The 14,044-nt window shown below is 53.8% G+C and overlaps 1 protein-coding gene across 2 annotated transcripts; it reads left to right on the forward strand.

The window, feature by feature from the left end:
- The first annotated feature begins 233 nt into the window (after positions 1–233).
- Positions 234–13,360, forward strand: MFSD13A (major facilitator superfamily domain containing 13A). Of its 2 annotated transcripts, none has more exons than XM_046026142.1 (9): positions 234–306; positions 7,819–8,064; positions 8,486–8,568; positions 9,103–9,555; positions 9,670–9,793; positions 10,415–10,511; positions 11,024–11,195; positions 11,274–11,467; positions 12,536–13,360. In XM_046026142.1, exons 2-9 carry the CDS (start codon positions 7,897–7,899, stop codon positions 12,796–12,798), a joined length of 1,554 nt encoding a protein of 517 aa, XP_045882098.1. In that variant the 5' UTR covers positions 234–306; positions 7,819–7,896; the 3' UTR covers positions 12,799–13,360. The 2 variants fall into 2 exon arrangements, with proteins under 2 accessions (XP_045882098.1, XP_045882097.1); XM_046026141.1 differs by having other exon boundaries at positions 259–317.
- The last annotated feature ends 684 nt before the right edge of the window (positions 13,361–14,044 follow it).

The following is a 14,044-nucleotide window of genomic DNA, read 5'->3' on the forward strand; positions in this document are numbered from 1 at the left end:
ATGGACTTTAAGCAACTATAGAGCTGAAGGGGGGGTGGTGAACCGTCAGGAATCCAGGCCGTCTGCTCTCTCCTTGCCAGCATTTTCTTCTCGGTCCCCACGGTCATGCGCCCGTGGCAAATATGGCTGCGGCAGCCTTGGGCGCGGGCACCTGCCGGGGCGCGGTCCCGGGAGCCGCGCGGAGCCAATCGCTGGCTGGGGGCGGGGGGAGAGGCTGGGAAGCTGCCGGCCGGGCGCGCGCAGGCGCACTGACTCGCACCTGGCTCCAGGCAGCCGCAGGATTAGGCTTCGCCTGCCGCGATATTGGTGAGGGGCTGGTACGCCGCTCGGGCGCGGGGGCAGGAGCGGGCCGGACTGGGGGCCAGTCAGACGCAAAGGACGGACCCGAGGGGGACAGGAATGCTGTCTGCTCTGGCAGTCCGCCGAGGCACGGGAGGGGGGGTTGTCCCTGAGGTGATCAGGTTGTGGGTTGGGAGAGCCCTTGGGCTCGATTGGAGAAACTTGGGCTCAAGGGTGGAATCCTTGCAGAAGGGCTCTCCAGGGGTCTGAGGTCGCGGGATGCCTCGGGCCAGGATCCATTTCATGAACACAATGGCCCTTACCCCTGGTGGCCTAGTAGAACCACTTGGGGAGATTTAAAAGAACACTGACGCTGGGCCCCATCCCTGAAAATTCCGAGTAACTGGTCAGGGGTGAGGCCCGGGCCTTGGTATTGAGCAACTCCTCAGGTGATTTTAACGTACAGAGAGGCTGGAGAACCACATGTTTCAGCGCCAGTTGTTGCGTAAAGTGCCCCTCCCTGGGTTAGCCCCAGACTCCTTGGTGGCTTGGGAGGGGCTGGTGGTCCCAGGGTGAAGTCGCTGACCCTCCAGTGCCCTGGGAGAGGAGGAGGGTCCCACCCCCAGTAAGGTGAAATTTCATTTCCAGTGTGAAGATAGACCTATTATTATTTGGAATGGAGGGCGCCACCCCCACCCCGCACCCCCTCACCAGGGGAGGCCTTCCTGCCAGGACTGGACGCTGCTGTGGGGAGGGAGGCTGGGCAGGGGGACAGGCTAGGCGGGTGTGAAACAGGAGAGGCAGCAGACAATTCAGAGGTCAGCCGCTTGTTGAGAAAAGGACACACCTAATCTTTGTGCAGGGTGTTATACCTTTCAATTTCATTTGATACTCCTGAGGACAGGTAGAGAATGGAATTATTTTCTCCTGCCTCATAGATGTAGGAATAAACTCAGATGGCTAGTTAGTAGTGATGATGTTCAGACTTGACTCAGGGCTCGCAACTCCAAATTATGCTTATTAGTAGTTTCCCCCCTTTACACTATACTGCTTCACATACAGTCATTAGTCCTTTTGAAGGGAATCAACACTCACCCTCCTGGTGCCCCTCACTCTAGGGGCCCAGTCTGGCATTCTTGGTTTCCTCCACCAAATCCACCAGCTCCCAGCCACTATCGCTTGGTTCAGAAATCAGGGAGATGCTACTGTTCCCATCCTTTCTAGTTCTTTATCTTCAAGAACCTGATGGGTCAAGAGACAGCTTTTATGCCAGGGGATTCCTTCCAAACAGATCTGGTTCTGTCATCTCAGCAGCTGCCCAGTGCCCCCCCCCCCCCCATGCCATTGTCCTCAGGACAGAATCTTGTGTGTGATTTACAAAACCCTTTCTGATCTAGTGTCTCTCTACCTCCTTGCCCTGAGCTCTCTTTCCATACTGTATCTGCTTTCCTTAGCACATGGTACAAGGTTAATAAATGTGACTTTTTGTCATCACTCTTCCTTTTTGTGCACCTGTTGTCTCGCTGTATGTGTTGTATTCAGCAGGGCACATCAAGGTTCTCCTGGTTGCCTCTTTCTGACTCCCACAGCCAAGCAGAGCTGAGGGGCACAGTGGGATTTAGGGGTGGCAATCCTAGGGCTGCTGCTTTTCCCTAGTTCTGGGGATACCCATATTGGCCTTTTAGGGGCACATTGACTCAGCAGGCATTAGCTGAGCACCTACTGTTTGCTGAAGGAGCCTGGTGGAAGCAGGGAGTAGAAAACTGGGGTCTGACCTGGTGCTGCTCTTACAGAGCTTGGGTGCTGGAGGAGGGTAAGGGAGGCATTTGGATCCTGATCAAGGAACCAAGGGACCTGAAGTGGGAGAGAACACATGCCTGGGTGTACTCAGGAAGTCTTGTGCCACTGAAATGGGCCTTGAATCAGCAGGATTTGATAAGATGGTGGTGGGGTTGGGCATAGTGACTTGTGAAATGCTGAGATTTTTTAGTCAAAAACACCAGTTTTGAATCTTTGCCTCAGGCCCTAATAGCTCTGTGATTTATTTAACCTTTAGAGCCTTGGTTTCTTCGCTTATAAAATGAGATGGAAATAGTAACAAGAGTTGTAAGGATTCTTGATGATGGAGGTAAAAGCCAGGCATACCCAGATGCCTAAGAAATGATATGTAGTTACATCTAGGGTATTTTAGATGGAAGGAACAGCATGAACAAAGGTGTGGAGGTGGCATTTAAAAGAGAATATGAGGGATGGCAGGAGGTACCAGGCAGCGAGAGGCGTCCGTCCATGTTGGGTGCTGGAGAGACCACTTCAGTCGTGGATTTGACAGAGGGGGACACTGACTGAAACCCTTTAAAGATCATGAAACCAAACTCCAGAGACAGGAAAAAGAATAACAGTAGCTACTGCTTATCGAGGATCTCCTATGTGCCAGGCACTGTGCTGGGTGCTTTATGTACCTTTTGTGTTTCAGCCCCACAGCAATCCAAGAGGTTGGTATCACCCCCTCTTTATAGATGAGGAGACCAAGGGCCAGGGGAAAGGAAACGCTGGCTCAAAGCCACATAACTGGAACCATCCCAGCCCGAGGGCGGCGTGGGCTCTGGGGACCTCCAGCAGGCTCTTCTGCCAGGTGCCAAGGTGGGGGTGGAGTTGGCTGGCTTACAGGGTATTTCACCCAGGTTATGCAACTAAGTTGGTGTGGGTTTCAAGCTGTTCCTCCCCTGGAGAGGCAGGGTTGCTATTTTCTGCTGGGGCTTATTAAGGGTAGGAGGGTGGGTAGGGGAAGGCATTTCCTGAGGGAGGAGCAGAATGTAGAAGAGAAATGGCTGCAGTGACCCTGCACACTCCTCCCCCAGCTCCCTCTTCTGGGCAGAGGCTTACCTGGACAGGTCGCTCCCCCCCGCACCCAACCCCGCCTCTGGCTTGTTGTGGGGTCCTGTATCTAGTTCTCCTGAACTGTGCATGTGTTCTTGCTACTTGTAGACTCTCCTCTTTTTTTTTTGAATTTAATTAATTTATTTTTTTTTCAGCGTAACAGTATTCATTGTTTTTGCACAACACCCAGTGCTCCATGCAAAACGTGCCCTCCCTATTACCCACCACCTGTTCCCCCAACCTCCCACCCCTGACCTTTCAAAACCCTCAGGTTGTTTTTCAGAGTCCATAGTCTCTTATGGTTCGCCTCCCCTTCCAATTTTTTTTTTATAAACATATAATGTATTTTTATCCCCAGGGGTACAGGTCTGTGAATCGCCAGGTTTACACACTTCACAGCACTCACAATAGCACATACCTTCCCCAATGTCCATAACCCCCTCCCCCTCTCCCAACCCCATCTCCCCCCAGCAACCCCCAGTTTGTTTTGTGAGATTAAGAGTCATTTATGGTTTGTCTCCCTCCCAATCCCAGACTCTCCTCTTTTGATTTAGCCTTGTGTGCCCTGTCTTGTCTCTCAAATTCCCTTACCTTGGGAAGGGGCCGGATTAGCAGGCTATTCCCCTGCTCTTACTCCGATCTTTTATGAGTGAGCCCAAGAAAAAGCCAGTTTCTGAACATCTTCTGTGTAACAGTGCTCTGGGTTCTTGGGCATTAGTTTAGTCCTCCCTGCTTTCCTTTAAAGGATGGGCATTTTTATTTCCATTCTACAGGTGAGAAAACCAAGGCTCAGACAGGTTAAGTGACTTGCCTGAGATTACATTCTTATTAGGAAGTGCAGGTGAAATTTAAGCCCAGCCTCTCCTGATGGCAAAAGTAACACCCTTCCCACGTCACCACCTCTGAGGTTTTCTGCTGTTACCCCAGCATGGGTGCAGGGAGCCAGCTGGTGGAGGCTGAGGACTTGCCTCCAGGGCTCACTTTCTCCAGCCTCCAGGGTAGGACACTGGACATCCAGCTGGGGGCCTGGGAGGCTTTATTCCCTTTGGACAAAGGCTTTGGAGGTGAGGCAGGGGTGGGGGTCTGAAAGGCCCTGGGGAGTCTGAGAAAGTGAGCTACGTTAAGGATAACAACAGCCCCCCAAACACCTTTAGATTAATACTCACCCCACCCTTGTGTGGTGGGTTTGGAAGGTCTGAGAGGCTCCATAGCAGTAATCTCTGAAGTTTGAGTGTCCACTGCACTCATGTGCTAAGTGTTTGAGAGTACTTTCCTCTTGATTGTTAACAATAGTCCTAGAAAGGTTGGTGCCATATTGCAGATCAAGAAACAGACAGAGAGAGGTTAAGCAAATTCCTCCAGGTCACACAGGTAGTAAATGGTGCAGTCAGGACTTAGGAAGCCCCCAACTGTGTTTTCTTTCCACTACGTTCCTTAGAAAGTTCCAGGGAAACTTATAGGGTGATGGGTATGTTCATGGTCTCCACTGTTGCGATGATTTTCCAGGTACATATATGTGTTAAAACTGATCAGACGATACACTTTGCATATGTGCTGATCCTTGTGTGTCAGCTCTACCTCTATAAAGCTATGGGGGGAAAAGTACTTCCCACCAAATGTTCCTTCAGGGGCTCAAGGGTTCCAGGAAGAGGCATAGCTGGCCATCGTCCTGCTTTGGGGCAAGGTAGATCACTGTAGCTTGGGAGAGTCTCTCACAGACTTAGTGAGACTGGTTTCTGGTTTCAGGTTGCTCCAGCTGCTTCTCCTTCCCTCATTCCCCAGCACTAGCATAGACGGGCACTAGGTTGGATCTCTTGAGTGAATTGCCCTCATTTTCCTTTGAGCCTGAGAGACCCTGAGATTCCCTTCTTTTCCTCCCACTCAGGGCCTGTTTTTCTATCAGAGAGTGGTCGTATCCAGTCCACCCTCCCCGAAGGAGATGGAGGGCAGAGAGACAGGCTCTGACCTGAGAAACCCCACAGTCAGGTTGTTGTGGGGGCAGGCGGGAGAGTCTGTGGTACGGCGGCAGGAGGCATCTGTAAGGGGCTGGAGAGAGTCTGGACACAGTGCTGGCTCTTGAAGGGTGGGGAGATGGGAGGTGCTTCCAGCAGGGGCACTACCAAGGACAAAGGCCTGGCTAGAGGAGAGGGTGGCTTGAAGACCCAGGGAAGGCTGGGCTGGGCAGAGGCCCTGGAAGGGTGGGCACAGAGTGGGAGCCTTCGTGGGTCATGGGGCAAGGACAGGTCCTGGGAGTCACTGCTGTTAGACTGGGGCTGAAATTGGCTCTCCAGGGCCTGACCGTGATGGGAAGCAGAAGTTTCAGCTGTGTGTATCTGTGTGTGCGTGTGCATGCGTGCACACACTAACATGTAGATTGCACACATGGTCAGGCATGGTGTCACAAGGACTCAGAGAGGAACAGCCCCCATGGGTATGTGGGAGTTTCCTAGGGCTGCTGGAACAGATTACCGCAAACTGGGTGGCTTAAAACAACCAAAATATATTGTCTCATGGTCCGAAACAACTCTAGCTGGTCACGCTCCCTCTGGAGGCTCTAGGGAAGAATCCTTCCTTGCTTCCTCCTAGCTTCTGGTGGTTGCCTGCAGTCCTTGCATTCCTTGGCTTCTAGCTACATCATTCCACTTTCTGCCTCTGTCCTCACATAGCCACCTTCCTTCTGGATGTGTCTGTCTCTGTGTCTAAATTTCCATGTCCCTGTAAGGGCCTACCCGAATTCACTATGATCTCATCTTAACTTGGTTACATCTGCCCAGATCCTGGTTCCAAATAAACTCACACAGGTGCTAGGGGCTAGGGCTTGAGTATATCTCTTTTGGGGGACACGATTTAACTCACAATGGGGAACTGGAGAGAAGGAAATCCTCTTAGCTTCCCTCTGGGGGTCAGACACAGGGTTATTTTTCTGAAAAGAGGATGAAAGCTTTGAATCTAAAAAAAGAGACAGGCAGACTTAATGCCTCGCTGCCTAAACTGCGGTCATGGCCCTGTGGTCGCCACCTGGCACCCCTTTCGAAGTGCAGAAGCTGATTCCTCCCCAGACCTCCTGAGTTAAAATCTGCATTCTGATGAATTGCCCACATAACTTGAAAGCACTTTCCAGTTTAAGAAGGCCTGCTCTAATAAAGATCTGACTTATTTCCTTCCCTCTCATGCTCTGTTTGTCCGTCCAGCCTCTGTGTACAAGTCAGACCAGTTGGAAGCCAGGCACCTCCACTGTGCTTTGTTCACTCTTTTCCCATAACAGGTTCTTGAATTTCATCTATGTGTTGAGGTAGCCCATAGGCTTGCCTTCTCTGGGGAGCATTTGCCTTGCTGAGCCATTCCCTTTGTTGCATTCTTGGGCTGTGTCCAACTTTTTGCTATTTATTACCATTGCTGCCTTGAATGTCTTTGTACATGTTTCTTTGGGGTTCATTTCTTGAGGTGGGATTTCTAGAATCAAAGTGTGTGAGTGGTTGTGGGTTCTATCACTCTTATATACCTATGGAACCTGACATCACAGCAGCTCTCTCTGTTCTACCCAGCAGTGCATAGGAACTGATTTAGAAGGTCAAGTGGCAGAAAAGACTTTAAATGTTTTTTATTTTTTTAAGATTATTTATTTGACAGATGGAGATCACAAGTAGGCAGAGAAGCAGGCAGAGAGAGAGGAGGAAGCAGGCTCTCCACTGAGCAGAGAGCCCGATTCGGGTCTCGATCCCAGGACCCTGGGATCATGACCTGAGCCGAAGGCAGAGGCTTTAACCCACTGAGCCACCCAGGTGCCCCTGCAGAAAAGACTTTAGAACCAGACAAATCTCCTACTTTTTTGCTGTATGACATTGGGCAAATTACTTAACATCTCTGAGCTTGGCATTGCTCTCTTTTCACATGTAACAGTGCTATAAATTTTGTAGAGATTTTATACAGATAATCATGACACCACCACCATCCATTTATCGAGCACTTTCCCTGAGTTACCTCCCTCGATCTTTACATTCCTCTGCAGAGTAGGCATGATCATCCCTCTTTCCCTTTTACAGAAGAGGAAACTGAAGCCCAGGTTAAGTAGCTTGCCTGAGGTTATAGGGGCATTGTGTGCCCAGACTCACAGCTGTCGTGTCCATATTGTTAAGGTTTTTGTGATAAGATAGTGTAGATGAAAGAAAATACTGAGCACAGTGCCCTAGCCCATGACCTGGCTTCAAACTTGTTGGACGCCTGCCTTCTTTTCCCACGATTTTTTCTGTTTTCTTGGGTTAACTCGGATAGTGGTATCCAGCCCAGCACTGTTTCAGTTGTATGTTATTGATGAATCTCTTTGTTTTGTGTAAAAACTTTCTCACAGTGGAAATGAGGTTGTAGGCTTTTTTTTCTTCTTTAAGATTTATTACTTTATTTATTAGCATGAGCTGGGGCAGGGGCAGCAGTGGTGGTAGAAGGTAGGGGGAGGGAAAAACAGCAGACTTCCCACTGAACAGGGAGCTAAACGTGAGTCTCAATCCCAACACCCTGAGATCGTAACCCAAGCCGAAGGCAGATGCTCAACCGACTGAGCCACATGGCCACCCCCGGAAATGAGTTTTTAAATGATTCAGAGGTCTGGGGTTAGGAGCAGAGCTGGCTCTGATCCTTGCAGCTAACTGGCTCCTTTTTCCCCAGGGACAAGGATGGCCAGACTGCTCTTGGAGGATGTGAGCGCTCCTCAGTGTTGCTGGGGCTGACGCCAAGCTGGCAGCCATGGGGCTGGGCATGCTCCAGGCCTGGACGCTAGGCCTTCCTACGGCTGTGGTCTATGGCTCCCTGGCCCTCTTCATCTCTATCCTGCACAATGTGTTCCTGCTTTACTATGTGGACACCTTTGTCTCAGTGTACAAGATCAACAAAGCTGCCTTCTGGGTTGGAGAGGTAGGCCAGCACTGGGCGGGGGGAGTTGGCAGATCGCAGGGCTAGGTCCCACCCAGTCCAGAGCATGGGGCAGGCCAGGTTGCCCACCGCGATTCAGTAAGAAAAGCTGGAGCTGGAGGTGTTGACTGCTTCTCCTGGCCCCTGTCCTCTGAGCCTGGCATGGTTCTAAATATTCACATATATGATAAAATATATTCACATAGGTTAACTTGTCAGCTGGATAAATTTGCCCTGGATGGGTGAGAGTCTGATGGGGCAGTGGCTGGTGGAGTGGATTTTAGCAGAGGGACTGCCCTGAGTAAAGGTTTGCAGGCAGGAAAACTGGGCTCACCTTTGAGGGGTGGCGAACAGGCTGGGTAGGGAAAACTCTGGAGAAGAGGCTGCCTAGAGCCCACCTGCCCCGTCTCTCCTCTGCCCGCAGACGGTGTTTCTCCTCTGGAACAGCCTCAACGACCCCCTCTTCGGCTGGCTGAGTGACCGTCACTTCCTCAGCTCTCAGCCCCGGTTTGTGTCCTGGGGATGGCTCACAACGGGTCCTGTCCCACCCGACCCCTCCCCAAGGGTGCCTTTGTTTGGGGTGGGGAGAGAAAGGGAGAGCATTTTCAGCTTTGGGCCAACTCCCTCCCTTCCCAAGGTCAGGCAGGTAGGAGAAGTGGCCTTGACTGTTGCCTTGCTCACCTGGGGAGAGATTTGCCCCAGCTTGGCTTGTCAGGTCCTTAGAACTGGGAGCTGTATAGCAGATGCTCTCTGCTGCTTCTGGCAATTATCTTGACTCCATCCCTGCTTGGGCCAAACCCTGAGAAATAGGTATCCCACCACCCCTTGGCCTCAAAGACAGGCTCACAAGGGAGCAGATGAGAAAGTATACCTCCTTTGCTTCCTAAGTCAGAGGCTGAGGACGCGGGGCTCAGTGGGCTCACTCTGGTGTGAGTTTCATACTCTGGGCCTCTGTCCTTCCTTAGGGGCCTGGGCAGAGGGGGCACTGGGGCTAGCCAAATTGGTAAGAGCCACTCCCACCTTTCCTCCTCTCCTTGGCAGGTCGGGCACTGGGCTCTCCTCAAGGGCCGTGGTGCTGGCACGGGTGCGGGCCCTGGGCTGGCATGGGCCACTGCTGGCACTATCGTTCCTGGCATTCTGGGTGCCCTGGGCCCCAGCTGGCCTGCAGTTCTTGCTGTGCCTATGCCTCTATGATGGCTTCCTGACGCTCGTGGACCTGCACCATCATGCCTTGCTGGCTGACCTGGCCCTCTCTGCGCACGACCGTACCCACCTCAACTTCTACTGCTCCCTCTTCAGTGCGGCTGGCTCCCTCTCTGTCTTTGCCTCCTATGCCTTCTGGAACAAGGAAGACTTCTCTTCCTTCCGCGCCTTCTGTGTGGCACTGGCCACCGGCTCTGGGCTGGGCTTTGTGGGGGCCACACGGCTGCTTAGGCGGCAGGTTGAGGCAGCTGGCAGGCAGCCAGAGTACCCAGTCCTGGCTGCGGATGGCGGGTGAGTGGCCTGGCCCAGCGCCCTGGGTTCCCCTGGGGGATGGGCAGCTGCCTGGGGGTGGCGGATGGCTCTGGCCCAGCCCTAGGCCATGGGTGACTCCCCTGTGCCCCATAGCCTGTGCGGAGAGGAGCTGCTCACAGGCTGCCAGGATGCAGGCAGCATCAGTCTGGGCCAGTACCTCCAGCAGCTGGCACGTCACCGGAACTTCCTATGGTTCGTGGGCATGGACCTGGTGCAGGTATGGGAGCAGCAACCCCCCCAAGCCCCCACTGACAGCCAGGATATGCCTCACTCAGGGGAGCAGGCTCCTTAAAAGCTGGGCCTCATGTGAGCACTGCTGGGTGATTTGCTAGCTGGAACACAGGTCTGTTCATTGGGAGGCCTGGATTCTAGCACCATCAGAAGTCCTCACTCCCTGTGTGACCTTAGGCAGGTCTGTCTCTCCGGGCAGCTGCGTCTTCACCTGCCAAAGGAGGCTGTGAGAAAGAGGGGCCCCTGGGGAACTCTGTGACAATCTTTTTAAAACACTAAATGCCATGCCTGAAACACCTGTAGCATGTAAGCTAGCTAAATTCAGGAATAGATGGTGTTTATACCAACAACTTGTTTTATGAAAGTGTTATTGATTAAAGAGAAAAAAACTTAATCATTCAATCTGACAGTTTTAACCATTCCTTCTACCTTTTAGCAAAATTAGATGAGCAACAGGAATCTGGTGTTGGGTTTTATTCTGGCATGTTCCGTGGGGAGGGACATGGGGTTAAAGTCGGCTCTTGCTCTGGGCGCTCCCGGGTCGGCTTCCGGCCTGCTCCCAGCTCCCCAGCAGCCTCCTCACGGGCCCGGGGCCGTTGGGTTGCAGGTCTTTCACTGCCACTTCAACAGCAACTTCTTCCCCCTCTTCCTGGAGCATCTGTTGTCAGACCACATCTCCCTCTCCACGGGCTCCTTCCTGTTGGGTGAGTGGATGCCGCAGGCAGGCTGGAAGGACCGAAGCTTGCCGCCCAGCTGCAGGCGCGGGTGCAGGGGCGGGGGACGGGGTCCATGCTGCTGTGGGCGCCCGTGACCTGCCTCCCGCTCTGCTGTGGGAGAAGGGGGTGGGAGCCCGTTGCGGTGCGAGGCGGGTATGGCCGCTCTCTGGTGGTCTCCGTGATGGCGCCCCCTAGAGGGGAGGCAGCACGGCGGCCTCTCACAGCGCGGCTGACCCGCTTGGGGGCGCGTCTTGACTGCTTGTTTACTGTGCGTCCTTGGGTGCGTTTTCTTTAGTCTCTTTGGGCCTCCACTTACCATCTGTGAGGCAGGGGCAATCACAGGACTGAGCCTGAAGGGTGGAGAGGATTAAATAAGCGGACGTGAAGCTCGTGGCGCAGAGCCCAGCACGTCGGGAGGGTTCCGTCCGTGCCCGCTCTGATGCCGGCGGCGGGCATGTGCGCTGGCCGCGCCCCCTGACTAGGTGAGCCCTTCTGTCCAGGCATCTCCTACGTGGCCCCCCACCTCAACAACCTCTACTTCCTGCCCTTGTGCCGGCGCTGGGGCGTCTACGCCGTGGTGCGGGGGCTCTTCCTGCTCAAGCTGGGCCTGAGCCTGCTCATGCTGTTGGCCGGTCCCGACCGCCCCGGCCTCCTCTGCCTCTTCATTGCCAGGTATGCGCTGCCCTCCCTCACCCCCTCCACCTCCGTTCCACCCAGTCATCCTTGCCACCCCCCTTTCCTCGCTGGCAGCAACCGCGTCTTCACCGAGGGCACCTGTAAGCTGCTGACCCTGGTGGTCACTGACCTGGTGGACGAGGACCTGGTGCTGAACCGCCGCAAGCAGGCGGCCTCAGCTCTTCTCTTTGGCATGGTGGCCCTGGTGACCAAGCCGGGCCAGACCTTCGCCCCGCTGCTGGGCACCTGGCTGCTGTGCTTCTACACAGGTGAGGGCCCTGGGGCTGGCAAGGGGCTCTTAAGGTTCCAGGGCTTACTGGGCACAGCAGCTGACAAGCTGGGTCCAGTCAGGGGGAGAGAATGACCAACAAGCTGTGCCTGGTCCACACCTCCTCTGCCTCTGCCCAGTTGTGGAGAGAAACTGAGTGTCCGGTACTTCCCATCTTTCAATAGTTCATTCATTCATTCATTCATTCATTCATTTGACAAGCATGTATAGAATACTTTCTCTGCCAGGAGTGGCTCCAAGTCCCTTTAGGGCCGTAACAGTGGTCTTTGCCATCATGGAACTTACATTCTGGTTAGAAGGATGGGTGGGGTTGGCGATAAAGAGCCAAACAAGAAAAGAGCGATGGTATTGGGAAAAGTGATGGCAACATAGGCAGTGTGACTGAGAAGTACTTAGTGTGTGGTCCAGGAAGGCCTCTTTGCGGAGATGACACCCAGGATGTGGACCGTGTGGCAAGAATTGGGTCTAGAAAGATCTCAGTGAATCCCGGACAGGGATGGGGGCAAGTACTGAGGACCGAGGTATCAGGAGTGGCTGGAGACGAGGCTGGGCAGCAGGGGACTCTGTCCATCAACACAGGGTTTGGATTTGATTCTCAGTGTAAAGAGAAACGGTTGCCAGGACCGTAGTGACATGGTCTAGCAGGGCAGTGACATGGTCTGGTCTGTTTTTTAAAGTTCGCCCTGACTGCAGTTTAGAGAATGGGCTGTGGGGAGGCGGTGGCAGAGGCCATGGAAGCTTGGAGCTGGCAGTGCCAGGGGCACTGGAAGAAAGTGTCCGGGTGTGGGGTGTGTTTTGGAATTGGGGGGAGGGGAAGGACTGGCTCCTGGGGAGTGGTGAGGTTACCCGAAGAATCGAGGAAGGCTTTGTGCTTATGGGGTGGATGGTGGTGCCAGTCACCCAGAAGGGAAGCACAGGGTGAGGCAAGATTGGGGGAAGAAGTGAGTTGTGGTTTAGACATGCGTGTATGTCACTTGAGATGTGGCACTGGGGACCTTGGAGGAGACCAGGGCTGATCCTGTTCTTTCTGCATGCTCTCTCACCCTAGGTCATGATCTCTTCCAGCAGCCCCCACTGACCCCTGTGGGGAGTGCCCAGCCCTGGCCAGAGCCCCCGGCCCCGGCCCCAGCCCAGGCCCCGACACTCCGCCAGGGCTGCTTCTACCTGCTGGTGCTGGTGCCCATCACCTGTGCCCTCCTGCAGCTGTTCACTTGGTCCCAGTTCACACTGCACGGGAGACGCCTGCACATGGTCAAAGCCCAGCGCCAGAACCTATCACGGGCTCAGACCCTGGATGTTAAGATGGTGTGAGAGGCAGGCACAGGAAGGCCACCCTGCTGAGGATGCTGTCATAGCCCTGGGCAGGAGCCACTTTTGCCAGGCCCTCGTCCTGCTCCTCTGCCTCCCTGGGGCATAGCCTGGAGGACAGATGGCAGAATGGGAGCCTTTGAGGCTGAGCCAGGAGCATCACTGAGGTCTAAGTTCCGGCTTGGCTGTCTGGCCCAGCTTGGGCACGAGCTGGGCTGTAAGTGCTCAGGGACCTGCCTCCCTGCCGTGGGGCAGGAGGAAGAGGAGGACCAAGAAGGGAAGGGGCTGCCTGTGATCACATGGGGTTGCTGCAGGGCATGGAGGCCTGTCCAACCACCTGGCTGGGGCTGGTGCTGCATAGGCTCCGAAGCCACTTTCACCACTCAGGGGACGCTGTGAGTCCCACTGTCCCCTCCCTCCACCTTTCCAGTGGTTTCTCTGGCCTCTCCGCGTCAGTTGTGCCTGAAGTATTGTGCCCCAGCTGCTGCAGGGCTTCCCCACCCCTATCTAACCTCTCAAAGAGGTTCATGTCATCACAAACTGATTAAAGTCAGTTATTTCTGTTGCTGAGGTCTGTGCTATGTGCAGGAATGGTGGGTTGGTGGGGCTGGGAACAGAATTCCTCTTAATAGGAAAAGCACCCTGAAAACATTTTTCTGTAGATGAGTTGGTGGAGGGGGCACCCTTATCAGAGTCACTGAGGTAGCAGGGAGGGTGTGCAGACCAGTAGCTGCATGAGCATCTGGGGACAGAATGACTTGCAGGCCTTTGGTCATGCCCTGGTGCATTTCCCATACACCACTGTCAGACATGGGGAGTGCAGAAAAGCAGCTGCTTTCAAAACTGAGGTCTTCAACCCTGGAGTCACTGGGAGCTTTCAAAAATGCTGATGTCTTGGATTCTGTTCGCCAAGATTCTGATGTCATGGGTTCTGGGCTATGGCCTAGGCAAGGTTTTGGAAAGCTCCGTGGCTTTACTTTGCAGCTGAGATTGAAGAGCCTGTGCTCTAGGCCAGTGTTTCTCAAACTAGGGACATTCGGAGCCAGATAGTTCTTTGTTATGAATATTTGAAGGGGCATCCTTGGCCTCTGCCTGGATGCCAGTAGCGTTTCCTGACCAGTTGTGACAACCCAGTGTCTCCAGACATTGCCAGGCATGTCCCACTTGATTAGGACCTACTGCTCAAGGCCAGTGGTTTTTGAGAATCTGTATAGTGGCTAAAAATTTAGGCTCTAGGGCTATATCGCCT

Source organism: Meles meles, chromosome 13 (genome assembly GCF_922984935.1).
Source record: "Meles meles chromosome 13, mMelMel3.1 paternal haplotype, whole genome shotgun sequence".
NCBI classification, from domain to species: Eukaryota; Metazoa; Chordata; class Mammalia; order Carnivora; family Mustelidae; genus Meles; species Meles meles.